Here is a 22,392-nt window from a genome sequence, read left to right on the forward strand (position 1 = left end):
AACAAGCCAGTTATCTTCTAGCTATCTTCTATCCTACTACCATATCCTCTTATTGGTTATATTCTAAATTATGTTGCAATTTACTGGTTCTGAAAAGAAAAGGTGAATATTGCATTTGCTAAAGTTCTCCAATTAAATCCAAAGTTCCGTAGTGCATGATTGCACTAAAGTAGGCAGAACCGAACCAACTCGGTTTCAAGTTTCTCAACTGCATTGGTTCAGCTCCAAACTGATGTTAGTAACTTCGGTTCAGCAACCGTGCAACCACTACGTGCAACCACTGCGTGCAACCACTACGTGCAACCACTGCGTGCAACCACTACGTGCAACCACTACGTGCAACCACTACGTGCAACCACTACGTGCAACCACTACGTGCAACCACTACGTGCAACCACTACGTGCAACCACTACGTGCAACCACTACGTGCAACCACTACGTGCAACCACTACGTGCAACCACTACGTGCAACCACTACGTGCAACCTGTGGGTCTGTTGCTCTGAGTAAATGCCATATATTTCCACATTTTTATGTCGATTTCATGCAAACTTCAAATGCATATGCTCCGTGCCTTCTGCCAGGTCGCTAAACATATTTGGTTGCAAAACTCAATCTGGTTCCCTAAAACCATCCTCGTAACACCTCAATCCAGTTCCCGAAAACCACCTTCAAACTACCCACTTGCGCGCTATCTCATTGAACATGAAAAAATCCTGCACATGGTGAGGCTTACTGCTAGCTCACAATAAGATGAGACAGATTAATCTGCTTTCATGGCAGAGACGACTTTCATGGCAGAATAATTTTATGGCTGAGAATACAGAGATGACGTGAATACAGTATTTCTTACAACTTAGTCTTTCTTAAAGACTTTGAAAGCATTGCGATGAGAAAAAGACATACTAGTTAGGCTTACCCTTCCTCCCCGAGAAAGCTTATTAGCAGTTTATTTTTCTGCAGGTCCTTCTTGCTATATGACATTATCTTCTTGAAAGAGTCCTCAAGAATATGATCTCTTCGCACCCGCATTCTGTAGAAGTCCAAGAGGCGATTCGTAAAGAGCTAGTACACTATTTTATACACTTAATACTTAAACAGCAAATACTGCAAATCTCCATCAATTATTTGTGTGCATACACTCAAGTTCTTGAAGCCTTTGCATTGTACCGCAAAACTCACTTAGTCTTCCCTGGTCCTTGCCCAATCCCTTTAGCTTCAATTTTGCGTAAAAATGTCCTGTACTTATCTTGAAAGTCCCTTTTATATACCGGTGCCTCCATCCTCCTCGCAGGAGCTACAATGGAAATCGGCACCCATATTTAGATCAAACAAAGTTTTAAAGAAAAGGACAGGAAATAGTATCGAGAAATTTGATAGGCACTCCATGAACTATGGATGCAAAAGATAATGTTCAATATACTATTACCAGACTATTGATACAGTAGATAATGTTCAATATACTATAACTAGACTACTGAAACAGTAGATGATGCTAAATATACTATAATTGAACTATTGATACAGAAGGTGATGTTCAATATACTATAACCAGACTATTGATACAGTAGATAATGTTCAATACAGACGGTCTCCTACTTACGAATGAGTTACGTTCCGAACGATTGTTCGTAAGGTGAATTTTTTCGTATTTTGTTCGTTGCTTCAGTGCTATATTTTGTATTATAATTTATGTTTAAGGCCTATATAAGTATATTGAAGGTTTATATAAGTATGTTTAAGGCTTGCATAAGTAACCTGTATTGGTTTGTACTGAAAAAAAATTTAATAAAATGGAGAGAATACTGTGGTAGATGCCGGGCCATGACACTGCATTTCTTATTTATTGTATGCGTTGTCCTTTTTTATTATATCGTTGTTTTAATCGTTATGCTATAACTTATCGTTGTTGTTTTTTGTATGTGTTGTCCTTTTATTATATCGTTGTTTCACTCGTTATGCTATTATTATATCTGATATCCCGTCATAACACTATCACTTATCGTCACTTATATTGTTGTCATACCAACGCGCTAGCAGTCCTATTTATTCACCTTGTTAGCCGGTGTTCTTACCGTTTTCCGTTAGCCGGAACGGTTGATACTATTGTATATAAAGGAGTGCGCTCATTTAGTTGAGCGGAGCAGATAGCCGTACGCTCCTCGGCTAGTGAAATTTCCTTCGCTAATAAAAAGCTGAATGAAACTATACGCACTCTCTTCTCTTTATTTATTAGTCTAGATCGTGCCAAGTAAAGGCCGGCAAATTCCTTTACAATACGTACAGTAAAAATAAAAAAGTTCTTTGCGCACTGGAGACACGTTCACGCACTTATGCACTGCAACGAACTGGGCAGAGGAAGGTGGATGCTGAGCGGTGCTTTGAGTAGTGTCTCTTTCTGCCGCTAATACGTCGGTAATATCGTCCGGTATTAGTGGCGGACATACGCGCAGACCTGTTTGTATGTACCGTTGTTCGTAACTCGAATGTTCGTAAGTAGGGGACCGTCTGTATAGTATAATTGAACTATTGATACAGAAGGTGATGATCAAAACATGATAAAACACTAACAATCGGTAATATAAAAGAGATGCTGACCAGGGGAGCCCTTAGGTGAGGTCTGGTGCGGCTCATGCTGGTTGCGGAGATAAGCAGGCACATAGCTCATTATCTCATTTTCAAACATGCTGAGCACAATGGTCAGTTCCACATGATTCCTGTACTTTTTGAGGGCAGGGCATCCATCTGATATTACCGTGTTTATTTTGTTCTTAAGACTCTCATTCTTTTTTAGTAGAGGATATTTATCTTGCAGCAGTGCAAGTACGTTAGGCTGTCGCAAGAATATCACAACCTTCTCATCATAGGCTGCAACAGATAGAGCAAGCAAACATTAGGTATGTCTAAGCTATTTTATTAGATAGTGGTAGTGTCAGTCATAGCAGTTTTGCTTTAATACCTGCTTGGTAGAGTCAGTCATATCAGTGTTGCTTTAATACCTGCTTGGTAGTGACAGTCATATCAATGTTGCTTTAATACCTGCTTGGTAGTGACAGTTATATCAATGTTGCTTTAATACCTGTTTGATTAAATAGAGTTGATAGAAGACCAATGCGAAAAACAGAAGCGAAGTATTGTAAAATCTGCACATTATGAAGTTTAATATTTCGCTAATTTACAACAACTAAACAGAAAACAAGGGAAATTCCCCTGAAACATAAATCACTTTTTTACTTTTTACTCATGCCTTTGAAATGGTTTTGAACCTACATGGCTCGCATTTTTAGCCAATTCCCATCGGTGTTATCTCCTACTACAGACAAACTGCATTAATCCTAAAAATATAGCGCAGCATTGTTTATAAGATGACGAAATAAAATGAACAGATAAAAAACATTTAGCCTAACTGTACCTGCAGCAGTTGATCTATAACATATCATATGACCCTTAAAACAAGCAATTATTTCTTAAGATCTATGTATCAGCTATGCCACAACTGCTATGTTAACTGCAGCACAAATACTGAACACAATGAACTTTACAAGGATCTTTAATTTGGAATTTTAGCCGAAAGGATGACAAGATTTTGCACATTGACTGTTCACTGTAACTCAGTATTATAATAGCGTGTAACCGGGCAGCTAACAGAGCTTGCTGATCACGACTAGTTCATATGCAGACAAACTGATCAGGAAACAACTGAAAAAGCACCAGTAAGTTGAGATACACATTAATAACTTGGATTCAAAAAGCAGGTGATTATTCCAATCTTTGAAAAATATTTGAGTGTACATGCTAGCTTGATGGATCTAGACATGTATGCTAGTTCAAAACAGCAGGGACGACATACATTCAGTGAATGTTTCCTTTCCAAAAGATCCTTTGGAAAGGAAAAATCCTTTCCAAAGGATTATTCTTTTGGTGCAATCATATGAGCATGCAATGATGCTCGTATGATCGGCTCGAATGATCAGCTGGTATGCTCGGCTTGTATAAAAAAATACAAGCATACGAGCTGGTTCTCGATGGTAACTAAATGTCCAAGTTTGCGAGAGGCCGTTTTCGAGAACAGCATCGCTCAGTCTTTTTCGCCAAATCAGTTTTAAAAGTTTTTAAAAAGTCGGTTAAAAATTATAGCGAAAGCGAGGCAAACAGTGCCTAACTGAAAACAAAAACATTAAGACGATGACAAAATTCAAGTTAAATAAAACATTAAAACTGAACACAGCTTTATGTGAGTGTTTAGTAAGCTAAATTCATTTCAGTTAAATTCAATGTTTATGTTATGTAGCGTCACGAAAGTTTAGTGTACCGAGCTCATCGCTGTCCAGTCTCTCCCATACAGTACTGTACACAGTAATGTTACATTTTATTGCAGATCATAACCACTAAATACATGTATTTGTTAGTTTGTGAGCGTAGGTACTAAATTAAAGCAATTAAAAACATGTTTTCCTTTCGTAATATCATGCTTTATGTGGTTTTTTCATAGTATGGGGACGAATTAATTTGTATTTAGTAAATCTATATAGGAAATATTGCATTGAGATATGAGAACATTGACTACGTGCTTTATGAACATGCGTGTATATAGTTTGCATTGTATGATGTAATGTATTATGTAACACCCCCTTTGTCACGTAGCCAGAACTAATCCTTAAAGCTAGCATTGGTGAAAATACAACCATAGTGTCAGGGTGGAAACTTGTGATTGCATTAAGCTCTAATGTAGAGGTATGATTGCACTAATGTTTGCAGAACAGTCTCTTGGAATGAATTGGAGGTTTATATCATGTGTCTTTGGCATTTTTTTTTAACAGACAGATGTACCAGTTTGCCATTTACTGAGTGTGTGATGTGGCTGCATGATATTATACTGCAGAGTCCACCCTTCTTATTTCCCTCTGAAGCACTAAGCGTTTCTTATCCATCCACATCACTTAACAGCCCTTTAACAGTTTGAAAAATTTTGACCTTCAATTTTCTAAGTATAGTTCAGTTAGCTTTTTAAACTCTGGCCCATCACTCATCCTTACAGCAGCCCATTTCAGTTTTAGTTATTTACTAGCCGTGCTACCCGGCATTGCCCGGGTATTAAAAATCAGCTTATAAAATGAGCTAAAATGAGAGTTGCCTGCCACTTGCTATCAGCCTGGCACAATGCCAATGGAAAACTTCAGTAGGCTTACAATAGGAACCATGGCTTCTAATGACGGCATGCCATGACTTTGCGTCATGGTATTTGCTCCCATATAGCGGCATATATGGCCTAGTGGGTCTATCAATCTCAGCAGACGAATTGGTAAGGCATTGGACTGGTGAATGGGAGGGTTCGAGATCAAATCTTCTTCGATACGGATTTCTTATATTCAAGATATTAATAGCTATAACTGGACAATCAAAACGAAGAATACACATACGACCAATTTTGAAAAATATATACCATACCTTTAATTGAATGAAATGGTGCTTTATTTTTCAACCCTTCCTCTATGGTGGTGGTCAATTGGAGGCGGCGTTCACATAGAGGCTGACGGTGTATTTTTCAAATAGCTCGTCAGAATCTCCGAAAGATAAATTTAGCCTTATTACCGGTGAAGCGAATGTTGCCTATATTTTGCTCTCTTTTTCCAGTGGACCGATAGTAAAGATTTTGAATGCAATAAATATGCTAACTTACCCCTGACTTGTCAAAGATCTCTTAATAACTATGCATCAAGAAATCGATAAATATCTCTATCAGTTGATATCTATTGCTTGCAATTGACCTGTGATGATATTATAGCCTGTGTCCTTCTTTGCAATTTGTTGGCATTTTCAATTTTTTATTTCATTCTTTGGTTGAAGACATATTTTATATTTATATTTAGCAATCTTGCATAAAAGCTCATTGCACTCACTGATATGTTTGCTACAGTTTGCAGCCAAAACTAGCTTTTTATGTGCAATAGAAATGTAGTTATGAGCATCGATCCATTGTAAGCCGTGTTAAGATAGCCGCAAAATCCTATTAAATAACATGTTATAAATCTGCATATTTATAAGTTATACAACAATAATTTATCAAATGATACGAATATATATTCAAAAACAAGTGACATAAACGAAAGACACTTATATTACATACAGAAACAAAAATTAACGTTGTTGAAACAAAAAATTTCCATCGTTTGCTCGGATAGCTGCGTTCTGATTGTTGCTTTCGATGGAACGAAAATTTTCTAGTTGTCCAATACCTTCCACAATCTTTTCTGGCTTCAATTCTTCTGCACCGCTGAACCAGTCGATATTAGCATCCAAACAATTTTTCAGAAGAGCAAAACTTTTACGTGTTGCATTTAGCACTGATGCAGTGCTAAAAGTTTGCTCGCTAAACGTATAACCTTTGGTCCAAAACTTGCAAACCGGTTTTTATATGCTTGTCCTTCGAAGTATTAGAATCGCGTTAAACAAAGAGCTACTATTAGCCTGAGATAATAGTTATTTCTATGGCGTTGCTTTTCGAGTTCCATCTGCCATAGTAAATTTAAACCGTTTTTATATATGTAGGCTACTTCGTAGTAGAAAGACCGCGTTAAACAGAGAGCCACTACTAGCCTGAGACCGTTATTGATTATTGCTACAGTGTTGCTTTCAAAATTTTAATGAAAAAAACGAAAAGCTTTGGAATTGGACAACGAGAGAATTAACTGTTAGTGATATAAACGATTCATTATTAGTACGATTTTGTGGACACTTTTCTACTGATCAGTTGATAGTGCGGGCTCAAAAAGATCAAATAATGTCAAAGTGGCAGTCAAATGGAGGTGGTGTTCAATTGGAGAGAAGCGGTCTATTTTTCAACCCTTCTCTCAGGGTGGCGGTCAATTGGAGGTGGTGTTCAAATAGAGGTGGCGTTCAATTAGAGGTTTTACGGTGTATAGATGAGTACAGTATTACATTCTGAGCTTGAATTTAGCGATGCGTCTTGTCTCGTGAAGGGACAGAAAAGAAGGCATCAAAAAAGCGAGTGTGTTCACATTACATTTAAAAAAGTTTCTGCCGTATCCAAGAGTACAACAACTCAAAACCGCTTGAATATAAATTCAACTGCATATGTATCTATATAACCAATAATTAGAAGACAAACTTCTAATAAATGTAAAGTATTGAGAAAGGCTTCAGCCACTGGGTTTTAAAATTCAGCCTTGAAGTCTGGTTAAAAAGCAAGGTTTACTTAAATTATATAAAAATGTTGGGGTAAAAGAAAAAGGCTTGTAAAACTGAAATTTATATAAGGAGCGCACAGATTGATTATTTTGGAACCACGAAAAAATTTCAGCTTTTTTTACCATGGCGAGCGAAAGTTGCATTTGCATTGTGAAGAAAAGGCAAGTGTAAATAAAACTATTGCTGTTCTACCTTTTACTGCTAAGATTTACTCAGAAGCCAACCTGCAAAAACCAAGGGCTTGCAGACTAGACCACCATAAGATGATGTGAGCTGAGTTAGTCTCACTCACCTGTAGGTAGATTTGACGCTCCTTCAGCTGTGTCACCACCATCCTCCACACGATATTTGCTACGAGGAAGAGGTAATTGGCTGCCAGGATTTAAAGCAGGTTGTACTGTAGGTAGTCTTGGGTCTATGAATGTGGTAGTTTTAGTATTGTGGTCAAGGAAAAAAACCTGAAAAAGCATGATAGAATCATAAAAGCTAAAAAAAATTGTGAACACAAGTATTAATTTGCAAACAAAACAAAGGAAATACAAAAAATCTTTAGCGTTTCATAACATCGAGCAAGTATCATTGTGATCGTCAAAGTGATCTATTTCAATTTGCTGCCATTCAATGGACATGAAACATTGACTTTCACACGACCGTCGGCATATAACAATGGGTCGGTTAATGACACTATATGGAGTCATCTATAACCTTACTATGTAGCTGTAGGTCAGTTCAAATAACTGCATGAACAGACAATTACCCATTAGTAATTCATTGTTTAGTCAAATTTACATAATGACTTAATGTGTCATTAGGCCTTAACAACATGACATACCTTGCCTGTCTTATCATGTTTCATCTGCCAACTGCCAGGCAGCTCCTCTTCCTTGTTGACAAACATATTGAGAAAGTTGACTAGATCCTTATTGTGCCAGTATTTGTGAAAGGTCATCGGGTCCTTACGGATTTTATGCACCATGTGCTTGAGTGCACTGTTGCCTGTATAGCAAGTTTGTGCCTCCTAAAATCATATCAACTGTGTTTTAATTCTCCAAACATCACACGCTTAAACTAATGAGTTTATTCACAAGGCACAAGTGCTGATTGCAAGTTTGCAATCAGTACTTCTGTGTACTAAGGTACATCTCTACATTCAACTCAGTTTCACCTATACCACTAACTAGTCTCTGCCAACTTGTGCATAAAAACCTTTACTTATGACCTGCCTGTCTTTCTGCCTACATGCTAAGCCTGGCTAACTGATGACTCACACTTAATGTGTATGTTATCAATTGCTGACTCATACTTGATGTGTATGCTATCAATTGCTGACTCACACTGAATGTGTATGCTATCAATTGCTGACTTACACTGAATGTGTATGCTGTCAATTGCTGACTCACACTCAATGTGTATGCTATCAATTGCTGACTCACACTGAATGTGTATGCTATCAATTGCTGACTCACAATGAATGTGTATGCTATCAATTGCTGACTTACACTTAATGTGTATGCTATCAATTGCTGACTCACACTGAATGTGTATGCTGTCAATTGCTGACTCACACTGAATGTGTATGCTATCAATTGCTGACTTACACTGAATGTGTATGCTGTCAATTGCTGACTCACACTGAATGTGTATGCTATCAATTGCTGACTCACACTGAATGTGTATGCTATCAATTGCTGACCTACACTCAATGTGTATGCTATCAATTGCTGACTCACACTGAATGTGTATGCTATCAATTGCTGACTCACACTGAATGTGTATGCTATCAATTGCTGACTCACACTCAATGTGTATGCTATCAATTGCTGACTCACACTCAATGTGTATGCTATCAATTGCTGACTCACACTTGATGTGTGTGCTATCAATTGCTGACTCACACTTAATGTGCATGCTATCAATTGCCGCTGAGTTTTTTCCTTTTACTGTAACTCTTGCCTAGTTTCATCCTTAGACAGTTACACTCTTGTCTAGATACGTCCTTAGATAGTTACATTCTTGTCTAGATACATCCTTATATAGTTACACCCTTGTCTAGATACATCCTTATATAGTTACACTCTTGTCTAGATACATCCTTATATAGTTACACTCTTGTCTAGATATATCCTTATATAGTTACATTCTTGTCTAGATACATCCTTGTATAGTTACACTCTTGTTTAGATACATCCTTATATAGTTACACTCTTGTCTAGATACATCCTTATCTAGTTACACTCTTGTCTAGATACATCCTTATACAGTTACACTCTTGTCTAGATACATCCTTATATAGTTACACTCTTGTCTAGATACATCTTTATATAGTTACACTCTTGTCTAGATACATCCTTATATAGTTACACTCTTGTCTAGATACATCTTTATATAGTTACGTTCTTGTATATATACATCCATAGATACCATAAAACCTCTGATTGAACGCCTTGGCGCTCTATTTTTCAACCCTTCCTCTATAGTGGCAGTCAATAGAGTGGCAGTCATATAGTGGCAGTCAATATAGGTTGCATTCAAATAAAGGCTGACGTTGTATTTTTCAAATAGCTCGTCAGAATAATAGAAAGATAAATTCTAAACGATTGTCACCTATTTTTGCCCTCTTTTTCCGGTGGAACAATATTACACCTTTTGGATGCAATAAATCTGCTAACTTACCTCCAACTTGTCAAAGATCTCTTAATAAATATGCATCGAGAAACTAAAAAATATCTCTACCAGTTAATATCTATTGCTTGCAATTAACATACGATGATGTTATAGCCTGTGTCCTGCTTTGAACTTTGTTGAAGCTTTCAATTTTTATTTCATTTATTTTTATTTTATATCCATATTTAACAATGTTGGGTAAAAGCTCATTGCACTCATTGATGTTTGCCAAAGTTTGCAGCCAAAACTAGCTTCTTATGTGCAATAGAAGAAGAGTTACGAGCGTCGATCAATCGCAAAATCAGATTACCGCTTAAGATGCTATCAAATAATATTCTATAAACCTGCAAATTTATAAGTTGCCTAATGATAATCTATCAAATGCTACAAATAAATATCCATGAACAAGTGACATAAATGATCCATACTTATACTACATGCAGAAACAAAAATCAATGTTTTTAAAATAAAAATATTTGCATCCTTGCTCGGATAGCTGCATTCTGACTGTTGCTTTCAATGGAACGAACATCTTCTGGTTGTCCAATAGCTTCCACAATGTCTTCTGATCTCGGTTCCTCTTCTGCACTGCATAACTAGTTGGTATTAGCGTGCAAACAATTTTTTGGCAGAACAAAACTTTGACGCGCTGCATTTAGCACAACAGCGACGCGTAATGGCTGTTTGCTCACTAAACCTAACCTTTGTGCCATCGCAAATGTAAACCGCTTTTATATACATGTGCTTCGAAGTATCAAGACCACGTTAAACGAGGAACTACTATTAGCTTGAGACAGTTATTAATTTTTTTTTTTGGTTTGATTTCAGAGTTCTAACAAAAAACAAGGTAAAAGCTTTGAAGTTGGAGAAACAAGAGAATTGATTGTTATTGATGTAGTTGATTCATTATTGATATGATTTGTGGACACTTTTCTACTGATGACTTGATAGCATGGGTTCATAAATATCAAAGATTGTCAAAGTGGCAATCAAATGGAGGTGGCATTCAAATAGAGTGTGATGCTCTATTTTCCAACTCTTCTCTCATAGTGGCGGTCAAATAGATGTAGCGTTCAAATAGAAATGGCATTCAAGTAGAGGTAGCGTTCAATTAGAGGTTTTACGGTAGTTACTCTCTTGTCTAGATACATTCCTGTCTGCTTACATCTCTGCTCATTTATTTGAATACAGAGCGCCCTCGGGTTACAATGACCCTTTTATATGATTTCTTTCGCCCTACGATGTAGAACACGCTGATTTTTCGCCCTCTTATACGAAATATTTTTTGCCATATAGAATTAACAAAAATTTCTCTTGATATTCAAATTTAGCAGTCGGTGTGCTGATTACTTCGGAATAACAAATATGCCGATATGCTATTCGCCGAAATCCCTCTAACAATGAATGAAAGAGATATGTTGCTCGATCTTGCTCAGTTCGGCGTATGCGTTATTAGTTACAGTAAAGACGAAACCGGAAATAGATGGGTGATAAAATTTTAGCGATGAAAAAGTTCAAGTTTAGTAAAATAGTTGAAAATACATACTAAAACTTAGCTTCAAGTGTGTGTTTAGTAGGCTAAATTCATTTAAGTTAAATTCAACGTTTATGTTATACATTTATGTTATACGTCTGTCTCGAAGGTAAGAACTCCCCACAGTACGTACTGCACATAATACATTGTAATGTTACATTTTATTGCAGATCATTACCACTAAATACACTAAAGTTACTGTAGATAACTATAGTTACTAATGTTAACATCATTTTGTTGTTAATCTTTAATATATACAGTACGTATATAAGATTTTGATGATTTTACCGGGGGTTTGCATTAGATATTTACTATGGGTTTCTATACCCTTCTACTCGACATGTTGCCTTACGGTGCCAACACCGGAATGAATTAAAATCGTATAGCGAGGGTCCACTGTATTAATGTATGCTACTGTAGGTACAGCCCTATCCCTACTTGCCCACACCTACAACATCAAGCACTGTTTTGTTACACGACTGTTTACTTACACTATTATCTACGTACATCCCTGCATAGTTACAGTACACTTCTCAACTACTCAATGTGCCTACTTATACATCTCAACTACTTACATCTTTTTATCTACTTACATCTCTCATTTACTTACCTATTTTATCTACTTACACCTCTCATCTACTCGCACCCTTATTTACACCCATTATTGACAGATTGGGCTATTGACATGCCCTAAAGCAATGCTACATATGCTCCTATTCACTTACATCACTGTACTGAACGAGAGAGAAAAAATCTGTCCGAGTGAGAAACTTGACAGCAGGTGAGTTGCGAATGATTTCCTGTTTAAGCCGCGTCTCAGCATCCAAAGCACTGGCTGCTGGTGGGTTTGTCAATTTAGATTGACTAGTTGATGTTGTGGAAGCGGTAGCACCTGTATAATATTAAAAAAGCTTTTCCATAATAGGGATTAGCACCTGTATAATATTGTACAACTTTATCATATGGATTAGCCCCTGTATAATATTGTACAACTTTCTCATATGGATTAGCCCCTGTATAATATTGTACAACTTTCTCATATGGATTAGCCTCTGTATAACATTGCACCGGCTTCAGGTAAGATTTAGAAGCTCTCGTAGTAGTCTATAGGCTTCATATAAAATACACTTGAGCGCACAAAAACACTAAATAAACTAATAACCCAATAAACACATGAATACACCACACAAAAGCACCTGCCATAATAAACTACATTTCCCAACAGTTAGGAACTAGTAGACTAACTCTCGCCAACAGCCTGTTGGTGTCAGAGTTTAGCAATAAATTGAATGTTCCATTGAAAAACTGACATTTGATACGCTTTAAAAAATTAGACAATGAATACCTTCAATGACTGGTGGATTGGAAGCAGGACCTTCTGTGGCAGCAGAAGCCTGGTGTTCCGGAAACGATGACGGAGGCTGTGAGGTAGGTGACCGGGATGCAGAAGGTGGCAGCGGTGCATGATGCCTTGGAGGAGAACTCGCTTCATTGATGGTATCTATAGACGACATTCTCTTCACAATGCGATACCTGCGAGATGATAGGCTGATTAGCGAGCAAATCAGGGTGATGGTGTGAACAATTATCGGCTATCATCGAAACAAGAAGCCTGACAGCGAAGCAACCACAGACCTAAAGTAGGACCTATTGATAGTTATCTTGTTCTCAACACGGATTTCTGTTCGATTCCCATGAATACCCACCCGGCTTGCTTAGCCCTGTCTAGACCAACACATCAATAATGTTCAGTAATTGCCAACCTTGTGCACTTATATAAGCTCCATACTTGAACAGTGGCAACAAAGGAAATGTGCAAGCGGAGTCGTATATGCATGATCAATGAAGTCAGTCAAGTCACGTAAATGTGGAAGCACAAACACTCAGATAGAAGTCGAGGAAGCTATAGAATTCTGGGTGGGTTAGAATGTGGGTTATGATAGCTGGAGTCAGCATAGGATGTTAACTGATTTGCTGACATTTCAGTGAATAGCATGTAGACATACATAATGAACATGCCGAGAGTCGGTCATCAAAAATATACATAACATATAGACCTGAAGGGAACACCAAATGAGTATAAAGGGGCACCAACGCATACCTGTTATCCATATTGACTCGATCAGTGTTGCTAATACTTGGCACCCTCTGGAGACTAGCATGATGGGCAGTTGGCCCCTTATTACTATTAGTGGGTCGCTCCCAAGTTGTACTACGGTTATTGTGATCTATATAAAAAACTCTGCCATGCGCATCCACTCTTGCCTCCCAACCATCTGGAAGCGCCTCTTCCACCTCTATGCTTTCTGACTTCATCCGATTGGGTCGTGGCAGAGAGGCAGCAGCATTGGCAACTAGAACATTGAATAGCTATGCTTTGAATAGAATAAGATTTAGGCTATGCATGAACTGGTAGCTTATGGTAGTTATCTGATGATATGGTAGATCAAGGATGAATACTACTTCAATGGAGGTAGAAAGAGATAGTAATTTCTAGGGTTAATCTAAGTTTAAAGTAAGTACATGCATATAAAGAGTAATCTATGGCTAACACATGATTAAGGTAGTTAAACAACAAACACCTCTATTGGTACAATATGGGTACCTTTATTTGCACCTCTATAAATATTGTGAGAAAGTCTTGTGAGCTAAAATGAATTATTTTTATATCATAGCTGACATACTGGAACAAAAAAGATTGGATAGGCATATTTTATGTTAGCAATACATAAAATCAAGATAGTTTTCAAGCCTCTAAAAAGAGTCAATCACAAATTTAATTTCAATCACATTTCTGTTCGTAAGTAAAAATTGATTTATACACGAGAATTTCCAAGAGAGCATTAAAGTAAATAAAGAAATAAACATGGAGCTATGGCGAAGTATGGATAGGAGTAAGAGCTATGGATAAGTACCTTCTGAGCCACCCTAATCTATATACATAGAAGAGCTATGGATAAGTACCTTCTGCAGCCACCCTAATCTATATACATAGGAGAGTTATGGATAAGTACCTTCTTCAGCCACCCAATATTTTATACATAGGAGAGTTATGGATAAGTACCTTCTGCAGCCATCCTAATCTATATACATAGGAGAGCTATGGATAAGTACCTTCTGAGCCACCCTAATATTTTATACATAGGAGAGTTATGGATAAGTACCTTCTGCAGCCACCCTAATCTATATACATAGGAGAGCTATGGATAAGTACCTTCTGAGCCACCCTAATATTATATACATAGGAGAGCTATGGATAAGTACCTTCAGCAGCCACCCTAATCTATATACATAGGAGAGCTATGGATAAGTACCTTCTGCAGCCACCCTAATCTATATACATAGGAGAGCTATGGATAAGTACCTTCTGCAGCCACCCTAATCTATATACATAGGAGAGCTATGGATAAGTACCTTCTGCAGCCACCCTAATCTATATACATAGGAGAGCTATGGATAAGTACCTTCTGCAGCCACCCTAATCTATATACATAGGAGAGCTATGGATAAGTACCTTCTGCAGCCACCCTAATCTATATACATAGGAGAGCTATGGATAAGTACCTTCTGCAGCCACCCTAATCTATATACATAGGAAAGTTATGGATAAGTACCTTCTTCAGCCACCCAATATTTTATACATAGGAGAGCTATGGATAAGTACCTTCTGCAGCCACCCTAATCTATATACATAGGAGAGCTATGGATAAGTACCTTCTGCAGCCACCCTAATCTATATACATAGGAAAGCTATGGATAAGTACCTTCTGCAGCCACCCTAATCTATATATATATTTCTCAAAGTTTGAGCATTTGTGTATTAGTATGTAGATGTGATTGTCCAGCTATAGCTATTATTTTAGCTCTGCATCCACGTGTTTTTTGATGCCCCTGTTAATAAATATTTTAGAATCTAAGTATATGCAACACTATGCTTCTTCATCTTTTTTCTTATTAGGGCACTGATTGGGCAATATTTTTGACCAATTTGTTTATATTGTTAATAAACCACCATTTTATAATTAAATAATAAATATTAACCACATTTTATGCACAATTTTTTGCTTGTGATGTCAAAACTAATTAGATGCACAGCCAGAGGTGCTATTACCACTAGACATTAATTGTGGTGGCAAGAAACCGCCATTTAACCTCATTGAGGTTAAAGAGAGCAATAGAACTCTGGCTTTATACTGCAATACTAGAAATCAGCAACAACTGTTTCTCGCGAAAAAAAAATTATCGTCACAGTAGAAAGTTGTAGTGTGGTTTACATTTTGTTGCATTTATTTGTGTTGAGCTGTAGTTTGTTTTGGTGTTTTTAGTTTGGAGTAGATTGTTTTCACTTCAAAATAATTGTTTTCTAACATTTGGTTTCGTTGCAATACAGTCTTCATTTATGTCACTGCAAAACCTAACATCATTCTTTAGTCATTAGGAATGCAAATAACTTATCGAATATCGATATCGTAAATATTTATTGCATATCATACCGAAATGCAGAAAACCCATATCGCACAGCTATATAAAATCCATACTAAAACTTCCTTCAAGTACGTGTTTAGTAAACTAAATTCATTTAAGATAGATTCAGCGTTGATGTTACACGTCCGTCTCGAAGGTAAGAACTCTCCACGTAGTACATTGTACTAGTCAAAATGCACTAGTCATTGTAGGTACCTATAGTTACCAAGGTTAACATAGTATTTTTGTACTATTTTTAATGATGATGGTTTTTACCAGGAGGTGATTGCATTAGATAATGACAATGGGTTTCTATACCACTCTATGTACGTCTATAGCCTACGATATTTTCGCACGCCAACACTGAAACGAACTGAAATCACATAATTGTATACCAAATAATTTTTGATTGTAATCGTAGCAAAATAGACTATATTTAGCCATCACTCTCTAATGATTTTAAATTTAAACACCTTTACATTTTTATTTTTCCTTCTAATTTATTTCAACGACACGCTTCTTTCAAGTTATGAAATTCTAAACTTACAGTTGTTTGAAAGCCTTTACAGTTGTTTTATTTATTTTCAATTTAGCTGTTTTAAAACCTTTTCCTTATGATATGAAGTTTGAAAGTTACAATTGTTTTTATTTTCTTTCTTAATTTATTTTAATTACACAAAACACTTCAAAACAGCTAAGGCGAAATACCTTCTGCAGCCACCCTAGCCTCTTCACTTTCCGTTCCAGGGGCCACTCTAGACGTCCCCTTAGTTTTGTGATGGCGTGGCGCGTGCTGTCGTGATGATAAGGATGGTTCAAACACTTCATCTAAGTCATTGTGAGCTTGAGATGAGTTTGGTACACCTGTCTTTGTCCTGCTGCCAATCCAATGCCATTTGAACCACAGTATTACATTTTAGAAGAATTATCATCGATGTATGGTGAAAAACTAATACCAATATCATGAAATTGATGATAATACACATCATTGTGCCCATCCTTGAATACAAAGTTTGACTGGAGTTTTCTCAAGCAACGCCTACCCGCTCAGTCTTCCAACCTCTTGATCATGAGAGTTTGAACAGATACGAATACGGAGCGAAAGTTTAGTTCTCAGACTCCAACATTACTACAGCACAAGAGTCATATGAAAATTAAGTCTAACAAATATACTACATACTTTCTAGGTGGGAGTCGTGGAGGAGGTAATTCTGTGCGAACTTTGCGTGGCTGCAACAGCGGTGGCTCTTCCTTAGTCGCTACTTTCTTTGGTATAGCATCAGCCATATCTTGAACTGCTTCATATTGAGCAGCGACCTGAACAAAGACCACTGAGACAATCCCAACCAGTATAAATAAGGCAGTTTTTATTATTTTACTCATTTTAAGATTTAATTGGCTGAAAGAGTTATGGATGTATTGGCAGGCAGAGGTGTGGGAGAAGAGCCCTCAGTGTGTCGGGGTGGGGAAGCAAGAGTGAGGAGTACTGCGTGTGTTGAAGGTGCAAAAGTGAGGGAGAGGAATCCTGGGTGTGTTGGGGGAAGGGGGAAAAATGAGGGGGAGGGGGCAAAAATGAGAGGGAGGGGGACAAGAATGAGTTTTGAGTGTGTTGGGAGGGCAAGAGTGAGAGAGAGGAGTGCGGAGTGCGTTGGGGGGGGGGCAAAAGTGAGGGAGAAAAGTCCTGGGTGTGTTGGGGGCAGGAATGAGGGAGAGCGGGTCTGAGTGTGTTGGGGGGACAAGAGTGAGGGGGGAAGGGTGCCGAGTGTGTTGGGGGGCAAAAGTTAGGGGAGGAGTCCTGAGCGTGATGGAGATAAAAATGAGGGGACGGAGTCCTGGGTGTATTGTGGGCAAGGGTGAGAAAGAGGAGTCCGGAATGTGTCGGGGGCAAGAGTGAGGGAGAGGGGTAATGAGTGTGTTGGGGGGGGGGGGCAAGAATGAGGGAGAGGAGTCCTGAGTCTGCTGGGAGCACGAGTAAGAAAGGAAAACATTAGAGAGGCAATTTGGGAAGTCAGCCTCGAGAGTGAGACATACCTGCTGTTGATAGTTAGCAGCAGACCTCTTGGGACGGGCTCCATCAGGGGGTACAGGTGCTTGACCTGATGGCATCTCTAGACGGGCTCCATCTGAGTGTGCAGGTACTTGATTTGATGGTACTTCTAGTTGGGTGCAATCAAGAGATACAGGTGCAGGAGCCTGACCTGATGGCACCTCCATACGGGCTCCATCAGGCGGTACTGGTGCCTGACCTGGTGGCATCTCTAAACTTTCCTCCGACTCAAAATTTCGCCTCTTAGAAGCTAGATCAGGGTTTGTTGATTTAGTTAATTGCTTTGTCGATGTCTGCCACAAAAATAAAATAATGCGTAATAAAAAGCATAGAATATGTTGACCATTAGCAGTTGTCAACTACAAATCACTTGGTCCAATTATGCAAAAAATTCTTGCTGTAGGATTAATAAAAATTGATGATACCTCAAGAGCATTACAATAGATAAGTGATGCCACATCTATACTAAACTCTTAAGCAATACAAATGTGATTTATAACATCTCCATGAACGCTAAATGAATGTAATGTTTAAAAGTGTGCGAAATATTGGAAAGTTGATACGTATTTAACCAAATTTGCTGGTATGAATTACAGTTTAATCGAAATGCTTTGACTTCAAGAGTGTCTCAAAAGTCATGAGCAAAAGAGGTCATGCGCTAAGGGTCTTGTACAACAGAATTCTCATGGACTGTTTCCAGCTGTTGTACACTAGCCAATGACCTGGCGGATTTGTTACTAAATCTTGATCAGCCGATATACATGTATTTCAAAAAGCATTTATTCAGAGCCGATGACAAATGTTTCAAAAAAATCAGCAGAGCTGAAGTTTAACCTTGTTCAGTCTGAAATCGATTGTTTGGTTGCGAAAACCAATCAGAGCAAATCGTACTCAGTTCAATTTTCTCACTCAGAGCAAACGGGCATGTGCTAATCTTTACCATAACAAGACCAGTGTTTGCCCTTCTGTCTGTTTGTCCTGTCTGGATCCATGGTTAGAAGTTGAGATAAAAGATTGCTTCACACGTGATTCAAACTAGCGATATTAGGTTAGTCGACCGACAATAACGCCTTTGCCAATCGACTGCCTTCTGGCATTGCAGAATAATTGTGCAGATAGATATTCTCTGTACCTTATCAGCACACCTGACGATCTCTCACGGCACACTGTACCGCCGGGGTACTAGCAACTACTAAGAATGATGAACTTATTTGGACGCATTACTAATCAGTAGGGTAGATGGTCGGTGTGCTCATTTGCAAAACGAACTGAGTCACAAAAGTCGGCCGAAAGCTACTAAGAAATTATCGACCAGTGTACATGTGACATTAAGTTATCTGTGGGTAAATATGGTAAGCCTTACAAAACCTTTTATAAAAATTCAATCTAGTATAGAATATACCTTTTTTACAACACAGCTATTCGAAGTTCAGCAGTAGAAGGGCATATCAAATACCACTACATCATAAGAATGTATTAAAAAGAAATGAAAAAATGCTTACCTTTTGAGGAAGGTCGGGCGGTGTGGAATGACGGTGAAATGCCTCCGACTCAATTACTGGGAGATTCTGAAGCTGTTCAGCAAGAGTTTTGTTCTTCATTCTCGGCAGGGGCAGAGGTGGTTTATCCTTTGCATGACAATCAACTTCTGGGGTAGCTGGGAGCACCTTGCTTACGAGGTCAGACAGGTTCTGGTAATCTCTCTCAGCTGTGGAGACTTCTTCTTCAACTAGAATAGATTTCTTTCAAGTTTATCTGTGCTTTGATAGACCTTGAATATATAAACTCAAAATATTAAACACATTTGCCAAAAAGCAAGCAATTTCAACAAAGTTGGGGCTATGGCTGACTTCTGAAAATTTACTGCAAAAAGTCATTCTATGGCTTATCTTTGATGACACCATGCCAAGAAAATTATCCTGAGGTCTATCCCTGATGACACGATGCTAAGAAATAACCCCTCGACAGCTTTCTACAGGATAAAAAATGGCTAATAGATAAAGCATGTCAATAATGAGTGCTTCGCTTTATTCAAAACAAGTTCCATCTAAATACAAATAAAAGGTAGTTCCAACATACAAATATTCTCCTGAGACCCAGCATGGTTCTCCAGACTCCAAACAGATGCCGAGTTTTCACCACACGCTCTCAGTATGGAGTGCCTTGGGACGGGAGGATTCTCCAATGAACTAGTAATGAGAGTGCCATCAGTGCTGTTTGATGACACCGATGATTCATCTTTCACTTTTTCTAAAAAAAATGATTGGATTTATTTGTGCTTTCAAGCTACATTACTTATGTTTTGTGGTGAAAGTGAAAGCAGAGGAAAGTCTGGAGGTAAATAATGAAAGTGTTCAAAAAAGTAAAAACTAATAAACATGCAAAACTTCAGATTATTTTTTTTGCAGATGGTTACATCATTTCCATCTTTTCCATACACACCTCGGCCTTTCATCTCCTCACTACCATGTGTATTCTCAGCATATTGCATATCTATTGCAAGGTCATCACAGCTTTTTACTTGAGCCTGCGTGGTTTCAGATTCAGAAACTTTCTGGGTATCACGTGCTTTGTCCCTCATTGCATAAGCATCGGCACTTGCTGTGCATGAGCTGTTAGACTCTGCCTGATTAGTGTCGCTAGCTTTCACAACAGAGTCAGTATTATCCCTAGAAGTGAGAACGTTTGATGGTGAGCTCCCCTCTGCATAATTTGATGAGGTTAACTGAGGAATAGCTACATCCCTAGCTAGGCTAGAAAAATCTTCAGACGCTATAGTATCAGAATCGTCTAGAGTAACCCCTCCATTTATATCATCCTGATCATGACATTCTTGGACACTCCTGGCTGTTTGGATGTCAACATCCCCCTCCTCTAACTGGTAAAGAGCAAACGGATCTGAGAAAGACCGAGTAATGTCTAACTCATCAGAATCAACAGATGACAGCGCATGTGGTGTAGACTCGACTGCTTCAATCTGTATTTTTCCTCGATTTTCAACAGTGTGAGGAGGTGATTCACTGAGATTAACCGCCACCTGAAACGAATTGGCAATACACACTGTCAGCAACAGTCAAATTTCATGTTTGAGATATTTCTTGGCGATCTTATTCCTCTTGCTATAACTACACACAGTGAGCACTGAAGAGAGTACTGGTCAATGAGTGTCAGGTTCATAACTTCCAACTTTTTAGAAAAAAACCAAACTGCTATCACTTCTAGGGCGCTTTCAGATTCCCTACACGTTGGTGGTATGTGTACATGTATATGGCACATGGGTGGCATTTTATTCCAATTGAATACTCCTTACGACTGCAGAAAAAATATGGTAGTTTTTTCACTTGATTAAGGTACAAAATGTTACATTACAACCAAGTTGCGTAGCCTCATCAGCATGTGGAATGCATTTATCTCTATGGCCAATTATTGAAAAATATAGCTCGAGATATTCATCAATAGTTTAATGTTTATAGGCTATGCTAACTGCTCTGGTGTAACATCAGGGCAAGCCAGGACTTTCTTTTCAAACAAAGCCTCCACATCAAGCATCTTAATAGGTAAATTTCAGTAGTTTGAACATTCTATTTTGTGCTGCATTTAGTTTGATTTAGATTAATTTTTGTTAGCTGTGAAACACAAAGCTCTCATAACTATGATATTTAGCATTTGTTAGACTCAATGGAGGCTTCACATTAAAGGTTTATGTCAAATTTTTAAAGATTTTATTACAATGTGTGGATACTGTTCTATCTTGAGATTTCATTTACTGTTTCAAGTGATCTGACTGCCAGGATATGTAAAGATATTTAAAGGCGAAAAAACTTGATCGCAGTTCAAATGCTCAGAAAGAAAAAACGCACCCAGATTTCCTCAAAATGGCATTAATAGTCGTGCATATTTTTTATATGTGATATGTATACGTTCACACCAAGATTGGGTAATCATACGTTCACACCAGCATTGGGTACTCATACGTTCACACCAGCATTGGGTACTCATATGTTTACACAGCATTTAGAGGAAAACAATGGGACAAATTCTAACCAAAATATCTTTAAATCATTTGAAATATCTATAGCAGTGTACGTATCTGGGACTATATTTGAAGTTTTATTTAAACAATCCTGAGCAAATACAAAATAAAACATATGTCACTATATATAGAGATGTGTAACACTGCAGATTGAATGAACAGCCAATGTCACAACGAGAGGGACAAACATGAAGTGCGACTATTGACGTCATTTTTGAAAAAGTGATTTTCTTCTGAGCATTTTAAATGCGATCAAATTTATCAAGTTGTGTTAATTTTAATCTTGAAACATCCTGGCAGTCAGATTACCTAAAACGGTACAGAGAATCTCAAATGATAAAAAATATCTAGACGTTCTAATAAAATATTTTGAAATATGACGCTAGTAAGCGATCAATGAAAGTAATCTAGACTTGCACACTACGCTTACTGCTTCTAGCA

The 22,392-nt window shown here is 37.9% G+C and overlaps 1 protein-coding gene across 2 annotated transcripts in view; it reads right to left on the reverse strand.

The window, feature by feature from the left end:
* LOC137410540 (E3 ubiquitin-protein ligase HECW2-like) overlaps positions 1-22,392 on the reverse strand; it is a 39,419-nt gene that overhangs the window by 15,854 nt on the left and 1,173 nt on the right. The window contains exons 2-15 of one of the 2 annotated variants that reach the window (XM_068095971.1): positions 20,361-20,955; positions 19,998-20,168; positions 19,421-19,647; positions 17,903-18,211; positions 17,052-17,188; positions 16,580-16,749; positions 13,509-13,761; positions 12,753-12,940; positions 12,133-12,299; positions 8,042-8,227; positions 7,502-7,667; positions 2,599-2,868; positions 1,183-1,297; positions 920-1,033 (exon numbers count right to left, since the gene is read on the reverse strand). In XM_068095971.1, the coding sequence (XP_067952072.1) occupies positions 920-1,033; positions 1,183-1,297; positions 2,599-2,868; positions 7,502-7,667; positions 8,042-8,227; positions 12,133-12,299; positions 12,753-12,940; positions 13,509-13,761; positions 16,580-16,749; positions 17,052-17,188; positions 17,903-18,211; positions 19,421-19,647; positions 19,998-20,168; positions 20,361-20,955 (3,068 nt within the window). The remainder of the gene's footprint in view (positions 1-919; positions 1,034-1,182; positions 1,298-2,598; positions 2,869-7,501; positions 7,668-8,041; positions 8,228-12,132; positions 12,300-12,752; positions 12,941-13,508; positions 13,762-16,579; positions 16,750-17,051; positions 17,189-17,902; positions 18,212-19,420; positions 19,648-19,997; positions 20,169-20,360; positions 20,956-22,392) is intronic. The other variant, XM_068095972.1, reaches the window with a different exon arrangement.

Source organism: Watersipora subatra, chromosome 1 (genome assembly GCF_963576615.1).
Source record: "Watersipora subatra chromosome 1, tzWatSuba1.1, whole genome shotgun sequence".
Taxonomy (NCBI): domain Eukaryota; kingdom Metazoa; phylum Bryozoa; class Gymnolaemata; order Cheilostomatida; family Watersiporidae; genus Watersipora; species Watersipora subatra.